Genomic DNA, 22,465 nt, shown 5'->3' on the forward strand with positions numbered 1-22,465 from the left:
AACAACACGAACCCCATCAAAAACTAGGGGTGATCTCAGGTGCTCCAGAAGGGTAAGCAGATCCTGCTTACTTAGATAAAATTTATAACATAAACATGATAAATAAGCATTTTATATGTAGACAAGATGTTGAACATAATATTCTTCCGACATTAGTTCTTAGCAAAACCTGATTGAATCACTCACAGTCAAATTCAATCAGTTCATTTGTATAACATTGTTTGTTAAATGTTGAATTCAAAAAACATTTTTGGCAATGCTACATATGTTACACTATTGTTGTTATTTCAGACATGTTATACCATGGCATAGACCATTCTGTGTAGACTTACAAGAAGCAACATTTTCTTCTATGAGATCTTTCCTAGAACATTTCTGTACAGGATTTAGTAGTGATTCACCTCTCCCTCCATTTCCTACAAAACAGTAAGTTTATTCACCAGAGAATAAATTATACCAATGAGAAGTCAATTAAGCCATTACATACAAACATTTGTACATTTTGTAGGCACATAGAGGAAATACAACTATACTAAGTAAATAATAGTATTTTAAGCTAGGGCAACAGCACAGTTTTCTTCTAAAAAATGACATTTTCCAAATCAATGCAGAGACTGATAAATCATTCAACAATTGATAGAATGTCCAACTATTCATGTTGTACATTTTAAAGTACATCAGAGGAAACGAAGATTTCTGATAAAATGTTTTAGTTTACTCCTCAAATCCTTATTTTCATTTTTTTCCAGTAAACGCACGTCACAACGAAAATTGTTTCCACATATAATGCTTTATATAGAAAAAAATGCATTTAACAGATTTAAGAATTTTTTTTTATGATTTATTAGTTAACTTTTGATCAGTAGTGATTTAAAAAAAAACTTATTTATCTATGTACATATGTATTTATTATTTCAGAGAGCATTACCACTTTGTAGTGTTATGTCTTAAGATGTTAAGTACCCATCTATCCTTAGCTGTAGCAGGAGGAATGACCAATGTTTTACTGGGAGACCAAGCTTCACCTCTAAGGAATCTGTTGTTCAGGCTGATAGATAGTAACTTACCACAGTCAATCCATCAGGTACTATTTGTCATTAATAATATTTGGTCCTCTATGGTTTAAAACAATTGATTTGTTTAAAAGATTGTGGTCCATGATTTATTAATTATAATGTAACAAAAATGAAATTGGTGTGGAATGGTGTAAGAAATAATCCAAGAATGTATTTTTTTAATTATAGTTTGTGGAAATAAAAAAAAAAATAGAAATTGAATTATGGGAAATTTAAAATAATTTAGAAAAATTCTAAAATATATGAAAGAAAAAAGATTCACTCAAAAATAAAAATATCCCTGAAATATAGTTTTTGGGTTTAGACACAAACCTAATTGTTGGTATTCAGATATAAAAGAAAAGTAAGAAGCAATGTATCTACACATTTGCACTCATTATTAAACAGCTGGCTACTATTAATAAAATATTTCCTTTATTTCTGTAGCTTGTTGCAGAAACTCTTTCTGTGGGTGCTCCTCTGCTTTTGCCACCTCTAAGAGAAAGAATGGAACTTCTGCTCTCATTGTTACCCAAAGGACAGGAGAGATGGACAGATTTATCCTTGGGACAGGTAAATACTGGGTCATTTAGAACAATTACAAATATTGATGGCTTATTAAGTTGTAAGGTGCAGAAATCATATGATAATAAAAAAAATTAACAAAAAAATATTGCATCTTTATTTTTAGTTTTACAAATTGTTTTTTTTGCAATTAGATGGATAAAACAAACAAACGAACAATTGAAATTTGATATTTGTTTAGTTGTATATCTGAATCCTATTTTGGTAATCTCGTCCAAGGTGACTCTTGCTACCACAAGTAATTGTTTTCTAAAATTGCTAAATATTCTAAAACAGTTGTTCTCCTACAATGACATTATGTTTACTTCTGTTATCTTCAATTTTAGTGACCATAATTCAATTAATGTATTACTGATAGACATGCTAAATACAAGAGAATAACATATTTGATTAGCGTGAATTTTTTAAATAGTTAAAATACAAAGTTTTTATTTCAATTATAAATGAACTTTTTTATATTAATTTGAGAGTTAAGTTATGTTGATCTATTTTATGCATTTGTATAAAATAAACTTGACTAACTTCCTTATATTAGTCATACAGTCGTACTGTATGAGTATTTTGAATAAGTTTGCATACAGTCCAGACCATATGTGTACTGTCTAAATACTCATATGGTCTGGAACATATATAGACGTTGCAAGGTATTTGAATATAAAATAAATAATTAAATTTATTATTTCTTTTGTAGAAGATGCAGTTGACAATTATCTTAATAAGTCTACAAGACAGTAACCATATAGCCACATTACTTGGTTTTAGTGATACCCAGGATATAAGAATGGGAGGTGGTAGTACTAGCCAGAAAGAACTCTCAGACTTACACCTCTCAGAAATACTTATGAAGACAGTTCTCAGAAATTTAGCTTATGAAACGGTAAAGATCATGTTCTTGTTGTCTAGATCATTCCTAAATATTGTAAATTCAGAAACTATTGCAATGTTTTAATTATTGCAAAAAATACGACAGGGTCAGAATCACAAAGATTTTTCACAATATTGCAAAAATTTATATCGCCTTTTTTGACTTAAATGACTAAATCGCAGTCATAAATGCACCCAATAATTTCTGAATTTACAGTAGGTGAAAGTTAGAAACTACACACGTTCATGGAGTCAATTATTTAAAATATTTTACTTAATTTATTGAAGATATATTTTAGAACTTGAGAGAAAATATATCATGCAAATTTGATTTTTTTTTAATTACTTTCTGAATAGGACTCTTTCTAACTATCAAACAAAATCAATGTAGAAATACTGAATAATAGTTCAGAATATATTTAAATGTTAACTCATTAATCTAAAAGAAATTACTTACTTTTATTAATGATAGACATTTGTATTTTTTCCACAGGAGCAGACCCTTGATGATTTGGGTAAAAACGTAGATAAAGTTACAGATGTGCAGTCCTTTGAATATAAATCTCCTCCACACCTCCACACTCTACTGTCGGCACTACATAAACATCTCTTAGCATTCTGTTATAACAGATCATCTGATCATCAAGTGGTTTGTATATATATTATTTTTTTGTATATCTGAGCTTCTTCCGAAAAGAAATCAAGATGGTTGGACATATGTTGTGTTAATTCATGATAGAAAATCTCTATAGTTCTTGTCAAAACCATAAAAATACCAAGTTCCAAGGTAAATTAAAGTCATAAGAAACCGCAAATTTAAAAAAAATAAACATATGTTTTTTATAACTAAATGGTTAGTTTTCATTATACAACTTGTGTACATATACTTTTTTCTGAGGAAAATTCTTTAATTTGTCAACATTTAGAAGAAGTTTACTTATTTTTAATTCCTTGCTTCCAGGAAGCAATTTGCCGACATATTTTCCATATGCATTGTGACCCGAGCGTAACCCTCCTTTTAAAAATCAGGTGACCACAATATGCATGGATCTGTCATTGAAATAAACAAATATCTGATTACACATGTTAAACACGTTCTCAATACATGCTTTTTGTGATTTGTTTACCATAAGGTGACAATCGGTAAAACTCGGCTTCAAAACACGGCATTTAATGAGCAGCCATATTTGTTAAATCATAACAAACAGAGAGAAAAAAAATTGATAATTATGTGATATATTTGGGAAAATAATGATCAAATCTTGCACAGAGGACTTAGTTTATGATGTATACATGCCTTGGTTCAAGAATTGGACAAATATTAGTTTTCACCACTCACTCGTTTCATATGACTTTAAAGAAGAAGTCAATAAAAACTGACAACATCAAACATTAAAAAAACTGCAATACAAAATTCCAAGAAGAATTTAAAACAGAAAGCCTGTATCAAATGATAAAATCAAAAGCACAAACAAACAAATGGAAAACAATTATCATATTCCTGACTTGGAACATTCTTCATCTTTAATTCACATTGAACCCTTAAACACTATTTCAAAGTACCAAAACTAACTGCAAGTTCAAGATGGGTGTTATCCAAATTCTTTGATAAATATGGATAGCTACCTCTGTGCATTTAAGAATACTGATATGATAGGGTTATATCAATTAAATAATGACTTGAATAGACAAAAAGTATACAGAATACTGTCACATTTATCAATGATTATCCTGCCAATATCTTTATAAAATATGTTGGTAATTGATCTTTGTTTCTGAGATAAGGATGGAATGTATCTCTTTGATCAACTTCATTGGTTTGTTATTATCTAATTTTATATTGCCAGATATCACCTGTAGTAAAACTGTTACACCAACATTTATTTTTGATGTTACCCGTCGTAAAGAACATACTGAGTAAAGTAGAACAGCTGATTTCTGATAATACCTTGTCAGCCTCGCTCCTAACAACTATTGAAGGTAAATTATTGTTTTTTATTTGGATTTTTATGTATCATAATTATATTGAATAATCTTCATCTGTAATATGACAATAACAGTTTATTATTATTCTTAAAGTGTAGTCATACATATTTCAATAAAAAAAATTAAGGTACTCAAAATAATATAAAAAAACAATAGAAATAGAAAATTTATCACAATGTCTTAAAGCAAGAGAGAAATTTCAGCACATGCACTCTTATTTTTAAATGTGTATCTTAAACTGGTCATGTTCAACGGCCTTGGTCAGTGCTTTTTTTTAAAAGTACATAGAAACTCATACAGTCAGGGGCGTTACTTAAACAAGTTATTTTTTTTATTTACTTATATAAGTAATTTTTATTTAAAAAATAATAAAATTACTTAATAGAGTTATTTTAATTTTCAATAGAAACTTACACTAAATGTAGATTTCATGACTTTAAACAACATTTTATATCATAAAATAAAGAATTTATCAGATTTGAGAGGAGTAAAGAGATAAAGGGTTACTTTGAAAATAATGACAAAAATATAACCTGAATAAGTTATTTTAAACATTTTTGAAAAAATAGCTATCACACTTATCTAAGGCACATATTTAATTGATTTAGGTTACAAATTATAAATAACTTCAGGTCTTAATTAATTCACAAGTATCTATCTATTTATATCAGTCTACCTTCAAGATTTTAGAGGAAAATGATAATTTAATAGTCCCAAGAGACCAATCTTTGACCCAGGTATGAAAGATAAGTGCGTCGGAAAGTTAATTAGTGTTTCAGAAGAATTAGTTTATATATATCAAGGGAAAAATAACCAGATAACTGTGAAAATTATTTAATAGATATAGGAAGATGTGGTGTGAATGCCAATGAGACAACTCTCCATCCAAATAACAATTTAAAAATTAAACCATTATAGGTTAAAGTACGGCCTTCAACACGGAGCCTTGTAAAGCTAGTACAATCTGTATTCTTGGACACCTATAAAAATAATATTCAGAAAAATAACTTGTATAAGTTATATTTAAATTAGCCTCGTTTACAACATTACTTGTATAGGTAATTTTAATTGTTGCTTGTTTAAGTAATGCCCCTGACTGTCATAGGGATGTTAATGTTGTATTATGTTATAGTCCGTTTGAATTGAATTTTGATTTTCTTTTAATATTATTACCTATATGTCATTTCAGTTTATGTATTTGTGTTTCAGATATCCTCTATCAGTCCCCAGCAGGAGCTATACTATTCCATATGTTACATGCCTTGTTATTACTGCCCATGGAGAAAGTCAGTCCTATGATGCACGAGCTGATGTCTTTGTTGTCTAAACTGGACCAGATCTCTAGACTTCTACCTGAAGTTAATACAATAGAGTCAGCAGAACTAGAAAATAAAGATGGTAAAAACAGTTATTGTTAAACTTGTATTATGTTTGTGAATAAATATAAGTTCTTGATTGAAAATGTAGAAAAGGCTTGTCTAATATCAATCAGGACAACTTGTCAGGCTACAATAACTTCCTGTGAACATTTTATATTTTTATTTTAATAAAGGAGTAGGTCTGGTAAGGACCGATTTTGGCCTCAAATTTCAGGTTCATCTGACGAAAGATTTTGACCACTTTTTAAACACTTATGTGTCTATTTCATATGAATCAATTAGTTTATGTGAAAGATTTTAACTGATTTTGTCATTAAAACGACCTGATTCAAGCTGAAATATGAAAAATCTACCAAATATGCTGAAAAATGTCACTTTTCAGATGGTTTTCTTCAAAAATGAAAGTGGCTGCATCTGTGTTCATCCTCAATCTTTATATATGTTATGTGTTATCATAAAATACAACTTACATTTTAATATTAAGGATGAACACGAATGCGGCCACTTTCGTTTCACACGAAAACGGTCTAAAATGCTAGAATGTGAAGATTTCAGTAATTTAGCATGACTTAATGGTGCTAGTACCTGATATATGTGCATTGTATTGTCAAAAACAGCCCATATTTATGTAGCAGTAGCATTCTCCTGTACACTAAATAAATAAAAGTTTACATTTTAACAATTTTTTAAAACTGCTATATTTTGGGGCCAAAAAGGGGTCTTACTACCCATCAAACCTAAAGCATTCCATAAATCAATTTCTCATTTTAACAAACAAACCTTGTCTTCCATTATTTCGAAGTTTAACATTAGTTTTTATTGCAGCAGATAAATCCATCAGTTGGAGTTGGTTCATTGATATGGAGAGAACATGCTCTACATTGATTGGCCAATGTTTAGGCAGTATGTTGGTTGGTTGTCCTTTATCAACACAGGAGAAGAATTGCTCCTCATGGTTAGATAATATTCTATTTGGAAATGGGCCTCAGCTGACAGCTTTACAACTTGGTTAGTATGACTTTTATAAATTTGCAAAATTTTGTGAAACCTAATAGCTAAATAAAAAAAGATAGCAAATAATCAAGACAAGGAGATGAGAATCTACAATTTGTTGTATTATAAATCGTTATAATCAGAATAAGTTGTAAATACCTCCTAAATTATATCTATCCGCTTGTATTATGTCTTATAATGAGTTCCATTTATTTTCAGATATATTGATAAATAAGATAGCAGATAAGTCCGGGCAATCAATAGACATTTCTGTTGGAGATTTTGACCTTGATCAAGATACAATGACCTTGCTGGAATTCTGCTGTGATTTAAAATCTGATGTTACTAGCAATCTCTGGGAAATGATGTTAGACTGTGCTAGTCTAGAAGGTAACTAATTTTCACATGAACTGGAGCTCAGGTGGTGGTGTGGTCTAGCGCACCGGTTATAGTGCAGGTGATTTGGTGTCACGATATCTCAGTAGAATGGGTTTGAAACCCCGCGAGGGAAAAACCAACAATTTACAGATCTAACATTGTTGCGTTGATGTTTAGACAAGTTGTATATATATATTCATATATACAACTCGTCTAAACATCAACCCAACAATGTTAGATCTGTTAATTTGCTTTTGCAAATTTTTGGTTCTTCATATATATATGTATAAAAAATTTACAGGCAGTTAGTTTTTTCCTGAAAATAACATTCTCAAATATTGTGCAAAGAGAATAAATTAATAAATGATCTTGTGCCAAGACTCACACTTCTTCAGAATTACATTTGAACTGTCTTCTATTTGTTGATTTGACATTGGATGTATTGCATTGTCATTTCAATCCTCAATATAAATAAAAAGATGTGGTATGATTGCCAATGAGACAACTCTCCATCTAAGTCACAATATAAATAAAAAGATGTGGTATGAGTGCAAATGAGACAACTCTCCATCTAAGTCACAATATAAATAAAAAGATGAGATATGAGTGCAAATGAGACAACTCTCCATCTAAGTCACAATATAAATAAAAAGATGAGATATGAGTGCAAATGAGACAACTCTCCATCTAAGTCACAATATAAATAAAAAGATGTGGTATGAGTGCAAATGAGACAACTCTCCATCTAAGTCACAATATAAATAAAAAGATGTGGTATGAGTGCAAATGAGACAACTCTCCATCTAAGTCACAATATAAATAAAAAGATGAGATATGAGTGCAAATGAGATAACTCTCCATCTAAGTCACAATATAAATAAAAAGATGAGATATGAGTGCAAATGAGATAACTCTCCATCTAAGTCACAATATAAATAAAAAGATGTGGTATGAGTGCAAATGAGACAACTCTCCATCTAAGTCACAATATAAATAAAAAGATGAGATATGAGTGCAAATGAGATAACTCTCCATCTAAGTCACAGTATAAATAAAAAGATGAGATATGAGTGCAAATGAGATAACTCTCCATCTAAGTCACAATATATAAAAAGTTAACAAATATAGGTCAAAATACGGCCTTATTTGTTTGTTTTTCTTTGAATGACATTTTCTAGTACTGTGACTTCATTATTGTGTCTGGGGTGCTAATTTTCTTGAATTTATGGTCTTTATTAGTAAATACTTGTCCCTTTTATAATCATATGTTTTTGTCCTGACAGGTTCAAATGAACATTGTAATGTGAGCAACATTTCCTCAGATGACTAAACAGTAATCTTTATATTTTAAAGCTAGATATTTGCTGTCATTTTAGTTCTCACCATATAAGACATCTAATTATCATTTACAGATTGGGATACTTGTGAGCTGGAGAATGAGCCAGATTTAGACTGTACATCCAGATGTTTATTGGCTGCATTATTGAAGCATTTAGGATTAACAAAACATGCCTTGTCACAGAAGAAGTAGGTGTAACTCAGAATAGTTTTTGTCGAGCCTGCAACTTTTGTTGCAGAAAGCTCGACATAGGGATAGTTATCCGGCGGCGGTGGTGTTAGCTCACTTCTTAAAAGCTTTATATTTTAGAAGGTAGAAGACCTGGATGCTTCATACTTTGTATATAGATGCCTCATGTTACGAACTTTCCGTCAGTCACATGTCCAATGTCCTTGACCTCATTTTCATGGTTCAGTGACTACTAGAAAAAAAAGTTAAGATTTTTTGTAATGTTAAATTCTCTCCTATTATAAGTAATTGGATAACTATATTTGGTATGTGCGTACCTTGCAAGGTCCTCATGCCTGTCAGACAGTTTTCACTTGACCTCGACCTCATTTCATGGATCAGTGAACAAGGTTAAGTTTTCGTGGTCAAGTCTATATCTCAGATAATATAAGCAATAGGTCTAGTATATTCGGTGTATGGAAGGACTGTAAGGTGTACATGTCAAACTGGCAGGTGTCATCTGACCTTGACCTCATTTTCATGGTTCAGTGGTTATAGTTAAGTTTTTGTGTTTTGGTCTGTTTTTCTTATACTATATGCAATAGGTCTACTATAATTGATGTATGGAATGATTGTAAGGTGTACATGTCTAGCTGACAGATGTCATCTGACCTTGACCTCATTTTCATGGTTCAGTGGTCAAAGTTAAGTTTTTTAGTTTTAGTCAATTTTTCTAATACTTTATGCATAAGGTCAACCATATTTGGTGTATGGAAATATTTTATGATCTTAATGTCGGTTACACAGGTTTTATTTGACCTTGACCTCATTTTCACGGTCCATTGCTAAGTTTTAAGTGTTTGTGTTTTGGTCTGTTTTTCTTTATTTATAAGCAATAAGTCAACTATATTTGTTGTTTTGAAGAATTGTTAGCTGTACATGTCTGCCTGACATGGTTCATCTGACCTTGACCTTATTTTCATGGTTTATTTAAGAAATAATTCATGGGGGCTTGAATATATCGTTATTTTACCACGGGTTGGCAAGGTTGGGCGGTAAATACCACCCCCGGTATTTACCAGTGGTATTTACCGGTATTTACCGCCCCGGACAATGCTCCCCAAGTGGTCAATACTGGCAAATACTGGTCAATTGAAATTTTCATGGTTTTTTCTACTATTAATTGAAGTAAAATCTTGATAAAAGTCAAATATAATGTTTCAGCTTATAAAATTAATAAATTTGATATGTTTTATTCATTTATAACACTTATTCTTACTGATTTAAAATTTAGTTTTTATGAATTATGAAATTGCATACCTAAGACAAATTCATATTTTATCTCAACATGTTTTAATCAATAAATTTTTATTCAAAATGTATAATTTTATAAAATTAAAGGTAAATAAAACTACAGGTACATTGTAAATGAAGTTCCATGGGTCTTTTTACCTATATAGATCACTTGGCATTGCTAGGTGTGAAAATTTAATTACTAAAACAACAGCCCCCAATAAAAGTTGACAGTACATGGGTTGAAAGTAATAAAATTGAAATATAAAGACTCCTTTAAACAATGAATTATTTCCTGTTTATAGCTATTTAACGTTGAGATAAAAAAATATTTAATGCTGGAAATGGATATTTGAAGTAGGGACAAAAAGTTTTTATCTTTTACTATACTATTATGTACACCTAATCAATGTAGATCCCTGTTTGAATTTACAAAGAATTAGAAATGAAAGCATTAAAACTGATTTGAACACTTTTTATATAAATTAGTTATTAATTGTAATTATAATTGACCAAGTAGATAGTGTTTTTTTATAGTAATGACCACTCAAAATTTCAATCGACCAGTATTTGCCGGTATTTCCCAGTATTTGCCAGTATTTCCCGGTAAATACCGGTATTTACCACTGGCATGGTCAATACTAGTATTGACCGCTTTTTTGCCAACCTTGCGGGTTGGCCCTTTATGACACATATTTTACCCTGAGCGATAGCGAGGGGTAAAATATCGGCATAAAGGGACAACCCGTGGTAAAATCTAGATATATTCAAGCCCCCATGAATTATTTCGATTCTAATAGGACAAATACGGCAATTGTTTTGGATCGAAGCGCTCTAGGTGGAGGCCATTATTTGCCGTTCTCATAAATTAACGCACTTTTAGATTGGCGTAAAAAAACGGAGCAAACAGAAAAAGTGACATGCTCAAACTATTCACAAAACTTATTTAGATAGATTTGGATGAATTTTAATGATAATTAACTTATATGTCTTCTATGTATAAAAAAAATGGGCTTATACCACATTTTAACATCGTTTGTTGACGTTTCCTTGTTGTGATGATTTTCGGTATCAGAAGCGTGTATTTTCCCGTAAAATGCTTAAATTATAACGTCATCATTCTATGACGTCGGGTACTTCATTCATGAAAAAAAAACATGAAGTGGGAGTACGATCGGAACAGCCAATGCAATATATTCATATTTTACCACGGGTGTGTACTCAAAGCGTTTGAAGGACGTCATGTTAGAATGATCAATTTTTCATTTTCTTAGTTAATGTTGAGTTTATGTGACAGTTGAAATAAAGCTTTATATTTCGGTTTCAAGATAGTTTCAAGGATTAATAATTAAGGCGAGACATTTCAGTGTGTGCACTCTTGTGCTAATTAGCAGACAAGACTTTCATTAAAATGTATTTATAACCTTAAAAGCTTAACTGATGAAAAAGTTAAATTATTTTGCTAATGATAATATTTAGTTAAAATTTGGAAGTTTCCAAGTGTGAATAAGGATAGGAGAATTTTGTAATTATTTCCATTAAAAAGAAAACTGTGAGCTTCAGAAAATCACTAGATTCACAGATTAATGGTTACTTTCTATTTTCAGAGAGCCATCAAAACAGCTTTTAGGCATATTCCACCATGTATACAAAGTTAGAAGCAGATTAAGAGCTTTCATGAGATCTAAGTCATCACCAGAATCTGACCATTCTGAGGCAGTCACACCAGATGAAGCTGATCCATCAGTATATAAATTTGAACATGTTGAGAAGAAAGATGAGGATTCTAAGTATGATGTCGAGAGAGCAGAGACTGGGGAAAGGATCGAAGTAGAACATAAACGGAAGCAGGAAGAGGGAAAGGAAGAGCCGGAATATGAACAATTGTCAGGTAAGGAAGCAGGAGGAGGGAAAGGAAGAGCCAGAATATGAACAATTGTCAGGTACAAATCTTTTGAAAAATACTCAAATGTCATAATTTGAAACATTGATATATGATTATTTATTGGAAACTGACTAGATGGACCAATTGTTAACCTACACGGAATGTTCATTTATAATGTTAGAACAAAAAAACAAGAAGAAGAATGAATAGCAGTAAAGTACTTAAGAACATTAATTCTGACGCAATTTGGATGTAGCAATTTTTTTCATTGGCTAAAAGTTGTCTTCAAATCCACAGTTGACCAGGCGTAACTAAGGAGAGACCTGCCATTTTGAATTGATGAATCAACAAATGTTCGATTACTACTATATAATCGAAAATAAAACAACACCTACCTTGAATTCAGCGTTTTAGTTATAGAATAACTAATCGAAGAATTCAAATAGAGAAAAATATTCAACGAGTGACCGAACAACACATTAATTCACGAATGTGTGTAGCGCATGAGTTAATTATCAGTGTTGTTTGGTCACGAGTTGAATATTTTTCGATATTTGAATTCTTTAATTAGTTATTCTTTTTATTACATTGGCAAATAGCTTTTTTTAAGAAATTAAAGTTAAACATATCAGGAACTTTATCTTTTTTCTAGGCATTCACAATTTGTTTTGATCCGCCGTTATCGACGTCTTGACAACGCCTATTGTTGTATGACGTCAGAGAGTGAAATAAGCACGTTTATTTCACATGTGAAATTATCGGTTTTTATTTCACTGGGAAATCAATGCAGGGATCTCCATGGCCTGTTTAACGATGGCGCCCTGCATCGTTCAAATGTCTTGCGCCATCGTCAAATGACTCACGCTATGGTTCAATTGTCTTCCGCCATCTTTCAAAACTGTGATCGTTTTTATAGCCTGACGCCATTTTTTTTTAGCAATTATAATCAAATGCATGTAATTGCATAACCTCAGGCTTTTTTATAGTATAATCCAATACAGTTCTTACGCCTGAGGGATATCCGGATTAAAATCGCTAATCACTTGTACCTGAGCTTGTACAGGTAGATCAACAAATCAGACAGGAGAACATTATCTGAAGTTGGGCGATTAATTTGTGGAATTATTCAACAAAGTTTCCGCAAATGCCTATGATAATTCATATTAAATAAATGAATTAATAATCCAGTAACAAAGTTTAACAAGTCGAACACGTGCGTTTATTTTGACTTACGCAATCAGCATCCCCCTTTTTAAGAAGTACAAAATAAGACGTAAAACAGTAATTATTATTTCATCGCAAATAACTCGAGTACTGCTGTATTGTAACCATAATAAAGAATTACTTTAAAAGTTAAAAAGTAAAACTTTTAATATTTCCCGTTAAGAAATATCGTATCGTAATTCCGAATTCATTCCGTAGTTTACAATCAAATTGATACATCCGCATTTCGGGTTTCTTTTCAGACTTGAAAGATGCATTTTGCATAGCATCGATTTGCTAGATAAAGTCATTAAAAACCTTTTCATTTGAATACGCTTGCTTTACAAATCTTTGTAACCTTTTACATAACCCGTACGACTCGTTTTGTCGTTGCTGCAAACCAGCCATACCGGTAATGGGTTCATGACTTCTGAATTTGACAGTGTACGTGAAAAATCAGCTCCACATGATTTTAAACCCCCATAACAATTACTAAAAATAGCAAGAAAACTACATGGGGAACTTCGTGATAGCTTTTGGTCATTCTCGACTAAGGTTAAGGGAGGGGGCATGAGGGCTTGGCCTTTGAAGGGTTACAACTGACGGCAATTATTGAAAATATATATACTTCTATATAGTATTTATAAAGAAAATTCAAATAAATATAATTTAAATAAGCAATGAATAAGCATGTTCACCTTTCCTTATGTGGAGGGATGAAATAATTTCGATAGTGCTACACTGTACAGCGTAGATATGGTTTCTGATTGTGAAAGTTCCTCCATCGTTCAATTTTCATCCATGGAGATCCCTGCAATGTAATTCATTGCAACCAATGTAATTTTATCCCAATATGAAGCGTACAGGTAACGTAATAACCTGCAGTTTGTAAGTTTTCATTTGTATGACGTCACATTTAGCCATTGCTTCTTTGTGCCAAAATCACTCATGAATTTTCGCGGATTTTTTTATATTTGACAAATTTAGACATTTTTTCAAGTTTTAGTGTATTTTTTCTTTTTGTAATGCATTAGAATCGGAATAACAGTACTGTAGTTGAAGAGTTGCCACCGTCAATTTTGATTTGACAGTCGCAAATCTCCGTTTTACTGTCTCCCCTACGAGTCGCCAGTAAAACTGCATTTGCAACTTTCAAATCTACAATTGAGGGTGGCAACTCTTCAACTACAGTACTGTTATTCCTTAATTTTATTGATCTTTATCATGCCATGGTTTCCAAATAACAGTTAAAAAAATGCTTCTAGACCAATCTTTTGACTTTATTTCTGATCAACTATGTGTTTGGGAGACAGAATGAATTTGCCTTTATTGGTAAAAAAAGTTATAGCCCTTCTGTTTCTAAAAACATTGTGTTAAATAATTTAGTTGTGCTATTTTTTGTATAATTTCCAGATGATGAAGGAACAGTAAAAGATGCGTTTCCCCCACTGAAGGAGACGTCATTTGAAGATGTGTGTAGAGAATATCAACATAGATGTTTGTTCATATTACTTGGTGTCAGACCAGCAGTCACAGGTTTGAAATCATTTAATATATAGAATATTTGCAAGAAAATGTAATGAAAAAATTAATAGAGTCCAGGCATACACAATTTTATGATCAGACTATGGTAGTAAGGGAGTGTTATGTTTTCTGATATATCATAGTTTATGTAAAGAACCTGGGTTTATTTGGTTATTTTGTGGCTGCGCTAGCATTAAGTAAAAAGGTATCCGGAAAATGTTACTTTTACTTGAATGTTAGGTCAGTCTGTTCACATTTTGGTCTATAAACTATGAAGACCAGTTACGTTGATATGTTTGAGCTCACCTTGTTTTGGGTTAAAATTTGGAAATGAAGTACACATGTCCATTTTTATATTACTTTTAAGATTTTATGCCAAAGTAGGTGTTCTGACCAATAGTTCAAAGTTCAATAAATACAAAACTGTCATATAATGAGAGGGCATTGTTTCCTATGAATACATATTCTTTTTGGTGAACTGCTTTCCCATGTTTACTCCCTGCCCAACAACAATCCAGTACATTTCATCATGTTCATGTATTGCTAATTTTGTTAACTTATTGTTTACCTGACAATGCAATGCCCTAACACTTATATTGATTTCTGTGTTCTTAAAAAGTATTTGATTTATTATTGACTGTTATATCTTTTCCAGATCCACCTAGTCAACAGTCAATAAGTGAAAGAAATGACAAGACAACATCTTACCATGGTAGGTATCATTTGTTTTGTTTATAGAAATGCTTAGAGAGTGTATTTATTTCTAAAAATACTTTACAACTTGGAAATTAGTATGGAGTTCATTATCACTAAACTAGTATATATTTGTTAAGGGGCCAGCTAAAGGATGCCTACAGGTTCGGGAATTTCTCGCTACATTGAAGACCTGTTGGTGACCTTCTGCTGTTGTCTGCTCTATGGTCGGGTTGTTGTCTTTTTGACACATTCCCCATTTCCATTTTCAATTTTATATTGTATAAAAATTCATATGTTATAAAATATTTTCATGTTTGAAGATTGTTAGTTTATTTTGTCTTTTTTTATGAAACAGAAGAAAAGACAAAGTCAGAAGAAGAAAATTTATTCACCTTGCCCAGAAGAGGAAGTTTTCCCGATATTCTCAGCAGAAGTATCAGTGGACAGGTTTGTTATAGTTAAATATTATCATTGGTCATCTCAAGGAGATTGATTTTCTCGCTTTGACCAATGTTAATCTGATTATGACCAAGTTAATGTTTAAAAATCTTAAAATTTTATTTGAAATCTTCCTAGTTTAAATATCAAAATGATATGACCATATTATCAAAGAGCTTTAATTATACACAAGGGGAGTGTAAATTCATTAATGATTTCAAATACAATATCACCCGTTTCAATATAATTAAGATATTTTAACATTTAAACATTTTTTGTTTCGTGCCAATCAACATACTTCTAGTATATATCATCCTTTAATTTATAGGTCATGTACTTAAATAGTTGTCATTTATTAAATTGATGCATTTAATATTATGTTTGTGTAAATTAAATACATTTAAATTGATGGTGAAGAAACAAAATCTGTAAACTGTAATTGAGTAAAAATTACCATATATTATTAGAAATCTACATATTCGATACATTTTCAATATACATTAAAAAAAAGTTTTACTTTAAATGCTTTAAATTATATAGTTTCAGGAAGGTATTATCAACTTGGAGACAGATAACTCTATGAAAAATACAAGAGGTAATAAATTATGTATTGCTTTTATAATGAATAATTATGACACTGAAAAATAAATAGCTTAAAATTGAAAAGATGTTGGTATTGCTATATGTTTTATTCTTGCTTCTATCATTAGTTTAAATTTATTGACTTCTTTATAAAAAATTGTACAAAGGTACTTCATTTAGGTATGTTATTGTCCTACTATGATGAGGGAAAACCCAGAAGCATGAAGACTATATGGAGACTTTCAATGAGAACTATTTAAACATCTGGGTGATTTTCCTTTCAAGTTAAAAATGATTACAAATTTTATTCACATCTTAAAGATAATTTATTTTGTTTTGTAGGAATACAATTTTTGTCATTACAAAGAGTGAAGGAGAATTTAAGAAGATTAAGATGGCAGCAAGAGAGACTTGGAGATGGCCATTCATCTGTACATGTGAGGAAGAGGTCATTTGCTGGTGAGGTAGCCACTAATGTTTGTAAGTTTGTTTGTGGAGAGAACGTCAAAGGCTGTAGTTCTGGTGTGTCTGACCATGAGGGTGCTGCACAGATATCCAATGCTGATCCTAAAGAGATGGCAATAGCATTAGAACATCAACAATCTAGAGCAGAGGTACATTTACTATGTTAAAAGGGCATTAGAACATCAACAATCTAGAGCAGAGGTACATTTACATTGTGTCAAGGATTTATAGATTGTGTTCCCTACCTATCAATTATAAAAAAAGAAGATGTGGTATGATTGCCAATGTGACAGCTCTCCACACAGAAATAAACAACTATGGGTCATTGTACAGTCTTTTTCTAGAGGAATGAAACTTAATGTAGTATATGTGTATTAACATAGTTAAGCCTTTCACTATATTTCTTTAAAAAAAAATGCATATATATATATAAACTTTGTGTATATTTATTAAATATAATTAAAATTCTGGTATGTGTTTATTTTTTTATTTTTCAGGCTAGACTATATGCCTTGAATCAGATAAGAGAGTTACTATCAACACAACAGGAACTAGAGGAGAAATCCGATAACCAGCCGACCACATTGACAACATTGTTATGTTCTGTACATGTACAACTCTTGTCAGGATGCTTCAGTTTTGGTTCATGTTTTAATTTCGGCTCATCTTTAGACATGCATGTAGCCAATCAAAATGCACAGTTATATCACTACCAGGTAATACACATTAGATATTTATCAAAATAACTAAAATTTAACAATCAGTTTTGAGTTCTTGTGTTTCATGATGGTTTTATTTATCTAAGCTATGTTTAGACATAGTTTTTATGTGTACTAATTTTGGCTGGTGATGATATTTAATTTTGTATATTAATGAGAACAGTTTTACAAATCTTTTATAAGTTTGTATGTGCCATGGTTGTACAAAAAGCACCATGTAGTTGCATATTACGAGGGGTCCAAATGAGAGTTTACAACACTTGATTATTATAATTCATATGTAAGAAACAAACAGAACTTTTTATTAGTGCAAGTAGCTCAGCAACAAGGTATCAGAATTATTTCTTGTGTACAAGTGTACAGACAGGTGAAAAAAAAAAAAAAATAATTCTGTAATAAGAAGTCAAAGTGTATTTTGGTTCTGAATGCTCTTCAACTTTGTACTTTGGCATTTTAAACTTTTTTGGATTCGAGTGTCACTGATGAGTCTTAAGTAGACTAAACGTGTGTCTGGCATATTTACTTAATTTAGTCCTGGTATCTATGATGAGTTTATTTAGTAAGAGTTTTGTTTTTCTTTCTAGGATGAGATCAAGTCTGCCAAGACTGAAACACAACAGGAAATACAATTAGCTGTGCACCAGATATATGAATTATTAGTGAAAGATCTGATAAACACAGACAAAATAAATACGCATAATCCAGGTTGGTTTTTCGTTTAAAATTATTTTATTGATTATTATTCCGGTTCTGAAGTGGCAATATATAGTGATTCATGTTTACGAGTCTAAATTGAAAACTATGTTCAAACCTATGATTGCGTTGGATAAAAACTGCAATTTTCATACGTGTGCATGTCAAACAAATTTCGTTGTAGAAGGGTCTAAAAACAGCACAAACAACATTTTTCAAAAGACCAAAAAAGTGAAAAAGTATATTTAAACAAAACGCATTTGACTAACAGGTCGAACAACTGATGTTCTTTAACCCTGCTGACTGCCATTGGCGATTGCCAAATAAAATTGATCACAAGATGTAACAAAATGGATCTTAATATAAATTTAATACGTCACAGAAAAAAATAATTGTTAACTTGTGACCACGATGTTGTGCCACAATCATTCGGTGTCAATATTTCTTTAGTACACCAGATCTAGATTTCAACATTAAATGTCTCTTCAGTGATGTTAGGGATCAAAAGGGTATTTGGAAGGCAATATAATTTACTCTCAATTTAAGATTGACTCTTGAATTTAATAGTCAATATAGGATGAACGGATCATATCAACCGGAGGGAAAATATGATACATGCCCAAACAAAAAATATAAACGAGTCTAAATTGAAAACTACGTTCAAACCTATGATTGCGTTGGATAAAAACCGCAATTTTTATACGTGTGCATGTCAAACAAATTTCATTGTAGAAGGGTCTAAAAACAGCACAAACAACATTTTTCAAAAGACCAAAAAAGTGAAAAGGTATATTTAAACAAAACGCATTTGACTAACAGGTCGAACAACTGATGTTCTTTAACCCTGCTGACTGCCATTGGCGATTGCCAAATAAAATTGATCACAAGATGTAACAAAATGGATCTTAATATAAATTTAATACGTCACAGAAAGAAAAAAAAATTGTTTACTTGTGACCACGATGTTGTGCCACAAACATTCGGTGTCAATATTTCTTTAGTACACCAGATCTAGATTTCGACAATAAATGTCTCTTCAGTGATGTTAGGGATCGAAACGGTATTTGGAAGGCAATATAATTTACTCTCAATTTAAGATTGACTCTTGAATTTAATAGTCAATATAGGATGAACGGATCATATCAACCGGAGGGAAAATATGATACATGCCCAAACAAAAAATATAAACGAGTCTAAATTGAAAACTACGTTCAAACCTATGATTGCGTTGGATAAAAACCGCAATTTTTATACGTGTGCATGTCAAACAAATTTCGTTGTAGAAGGGTCTAAATGATTCATGTTTATATACCTACACTTTGTATTTATAAGTCTTTCTAGACAAGAAACAGCATTTCAATGAAAACTTTTTGAAAAAATTGGTATATTATGGCATAGAGCACCTCTAATTTTATATTTTTGTCCAAGATGTTTTTGTAATTTTTCATAACAAAACCCATATCTATAAAAGTGAGAAATATCACATAAGTCCTCTTTAAACATGTTAAACAAATGTATTTTCAAATAGATATTGTATACATGATTCCATTGTTTTTTTTCTACTTTTGTGTAATTGTGTTAAGGGTATTCCTGGGAAAAAAATGAATTAGGATTTGGGGTTGCATTTTATATTAAAATTAGGGAATCAAAGTAAATCATATATTGGAATTAGCCTGGTTCCCTGTATCAATGTATTATATAAGATATTGTCTAACCACAATACTAATTTTCCTGAATAGCACTTTATTAAGTACCAAAAATGTCATTTCAGATGTGAAAAAGAAGCTCCTATTATGGACTGGGTATTCCTTGTCAATGAAGTACTGTCCATCAGATATCTCTCTAGCTGTTTCGTGTGGACTCCTACCATTACTGTTCTCACTGAGTGGTGGGACCACACATATGTCCTATATAATGCCCTCAGCTGACTGGAAACTTCAGGAAGATCAGCTGAGCCTAGTATTACAGATGTCCAGTGGAAACTTGATGAGACTTATTACATTGACAGCTGGGTATGTATTATTCAAAATATTATGACAGTTTTTTTTATGCAAATGTACGTTTTGTATTCTTCTTTTATGAAAAGTGGTAAAAAAATAAATATAGAAAGCAACCCAGTATGAATTGAATAAGAATTAATTGCACATTAATATCTTGTGATAGCTTTGATTATCGGTAATTTGTAAATTTTCCCTTTGATCTTACTGCCTAATATTTTCGAGTATCAACGTACTGGCTGTATCACTGAAAGTATTAGGGAATACATTGTGTGAAGTCATAATTACTGATAAACAGAATAATAGGTAGTTTCGTTTTTGATACTGACTATATCATGTGGAATATCTAAACTCACCCTAACGGGCTCATCTTGATATTCCAAATGATATAGTCAGTATCAAAAACGAAACTACCTATTATTCTTTATATACTTATCCATTTTAAGAATAGTACAATATAATTTTTCATTTTGAACATGGATTTCTTTTGTTTTTATGGATACAGATGAGAGTATGAAATAGAAGATGTCACTAAACAATTGAAAGCTGTTCTTTAAAAATGTGCATGTATTGTTTTACTCATGGGGGTAATTTTTCATTGTTTTCATCTCTGTAAAGTTGCAATTATTAAAGTAAGAATTTTAAATGGAAATGTCTATTATGGCACAGAACATACAAATAAAGTTTTGTACATGTTTTCTTGTACATGATATCAATATTATATATTGACTTATGAATCTATTACAGTGTATATGCTGACAAGCTTGGTAGTGGTGTAATACAAGGAGTACTGGACTTACTATGGAGACAGCTTCAGAGTCTATGTAATGTAGAACAACAGATGATTAAGTGTATAACAGCTAAAACTGATTGTAAGAATGCGTCTCTGTATAGTAAACTTTACTGTGTCAAGCATCTGCAACAAGTTATTTTTATTTCCATGTGATATATCATTACTGAACTTGTTTACGATAACCAGTTTTTCAAACAGAAACAGTTTAAACAATTTGATAATGACTTTGACATTTTCTTCAGATATACAGCAAATGCTTTTTCTACCTACTTTGTTTGCTTAGATGGTATCTGTCCAGTTACTCATTCCAACTATGTTGACACACTTCATCTCCAATATCTCTATACAATTGGTAGAAATGTTTATTTTAATGTACATAATAAAAGCAAGAGATATCTCTGTAAATTTTAAAGCAATGACAGTAGAAAAATTGACAATGGTAAATTATTTGCTTTTACATTTGTTTATAGGTAACACCAAATATAGTCCAACTGTGCAAGGAGACTTCTTGCTGTTCCTGCAGAGAGTTGCATCAACTAGAACAATACAACAACATTTGTCATCTAAGCAGTGGATAAATATGTTTCTTTCCATAGCTGGCTATGGTTTAGGTAAGATATTGGGCATAAAGAAATAACTTTGTGAATTGTGTTACAGTATTTTGTTTAAAAGAGTGCTCAAGGAATCAGATGAAACTATATAGTTTATATGTTATTGAAAATTTCTAGTTAAAATTATGACCCTATGAAGCATGCTTACTGATTTTTCTAGGTTTCTAATTGGCTTATAGTAAGGTGAATATTGGGTGTGCAGATTGGTTAGTGAGTATGTAGTCAAAGGCATAAAGAGGGTCCTGTTGTTTGTAATTAATTATTCCTATAGAAATTAACCCAGAGCCGTTGAAGTTGTTCAAAACTGTAAACATAGGAGATGTGTACATAATTGTATTCACTTTTGTAAAATTTCTACAGATTTTACGGATGGTAAAATTTCAGAAGTATTACTATTAATGATAGAAGGTGTCGTTTTTGTGAAATCAAATTCTACCACAGTTTTCAACCAAGATCCTTCAAATGCAAGAGAATGTATGTATATACCTTGAAGACATGTATCACACCTAATATATTTATTTGCTAAAATTTCATAGATTTATAAAACGAAACTAATTCAATTTTCACCACCATTCTCGATTGAGGAAACTTTTACTTTTTTTTATGATTTGTCTGGTTAAGTAATTGTACTTTTCTTTTTTGGGGTCACATTATATTAAGAATTATATTTACATTTCAGAGACTAACACTTATTACAAACTTAGGACTAGACTTATAGCTATGAATACTTTAGAAACAGTATTGTCTTCTATAACACTAGAAACAGATAAGGATTTCCTAAAACAAGTAAGTTAAAAACAGGTCTTTATTTTAATGTTT

General features: G+C 31.1%; 1 protein-coding gene across 1 annotated transcript in view; it reads left to right on the top strand.

Annotated features, from left to right (window-relative positions):
* LOC134714488 (probable E3 ubiquitin-protein ligase HERC1) overlaps positions 1 to 22,465 on the top strand; it is an 81,983-nt gene that overhangs the window by 13,188 nt on the left and 46,330 nt on the right. The window contains exons 12-33 of the mRNA XM_063575774.1: positions 292 to 426; positions 919 to 1,084; positions 1,503 to 1,628; positions 2,332 to 2,517; positions 2,998 to 3,153; positions 4,352 to 4,484; positions 5,700 to 5,888; positions 6,695 to 6,877; positions 7,082 to 7,252; positions 8,653 to 8,767; positions 11,648 to 11,931; positions 14,542 to 14,664; positions 15,308 to 15,364; positions 15,704 to 15,795; positions 16,327 to 16,381; positions 16,711 to 16,982; positions 17,331 to 17,549; positions 18,137 to 18,257; positions 20,017 to 20,257; positions 20,990 to 21,114; positions 21,506 to 21,646; positions 22,326 to 22,432. Of these exons, the coding sequence (XP_063431844.1) occupies positions 292 to 426; positions 919 to 1,084; positions 1,503 to 1,628; positions 2,332 to 2,517; positions 2,998 to 3,153; positions 4,352 to 4,484; positions 5,700 to 5,888; positions 6,695 to 6,877; positions 7,082 to 7,252; positions 8,653 to 8,767; positions 11,648 to 11,931; positions 14,542 to 14,664; positions 15,308 to 15,364; positions 15,704 to 15,795; positions 16,327 to 16,381; positions 16,711 to 16,982; positions 17,331 to 17,549; positions 18,137 to 18,257; positions 20,017 to 20,257; positions 20,990 to 21,114; positions 21,506 to 21,646; positions 22,326 to 22,432 (3,397 nt within the window). The remainder of the gene's footprint in view (positions 1 to 291; positions 427 to 918; positions 1,085 to 1,502; positions 1,629 to 2,331; positions 2,518 to 2,997; positions 3,154 to 4,351; positions 4,485 to 5,699; positions 5,889 to 6,694; positions 6,878 to 7,081; positions 7,253 to 8,652; positions 8,768 to 11,647; positions 11,932 to 14,541; positions 14,665 to 15,307; positions 15,365 to 15,703; positions 15,796 to 16,326; positions 16,382 to 16,710; positions 16,983 to 17,330; positions 17,550 to 18,136; positions 18,258 to 20,016; positions 20,258 to 20,989; positions 21,115 to 21,505; positions 21,647 to 22,325; positions 22,433 to 22,465) is intronic.

The sequence above is a fragment of the Mytilus trossulus genome, chromosome 4 (assembly GCF_036588685.1).
Source record: "Mytilus trossulus isolate FHL-02 chromosome 4, PNRI_Mtr1.1.1.hap1, whole genome shotgun sequence".
Taxonomy (NCBI): Eukaryota; Metazoa; Mollusca; class Bivalvia; order Mytilida; family Mytilidae; genus Mytilus; species Mytilus trossulus.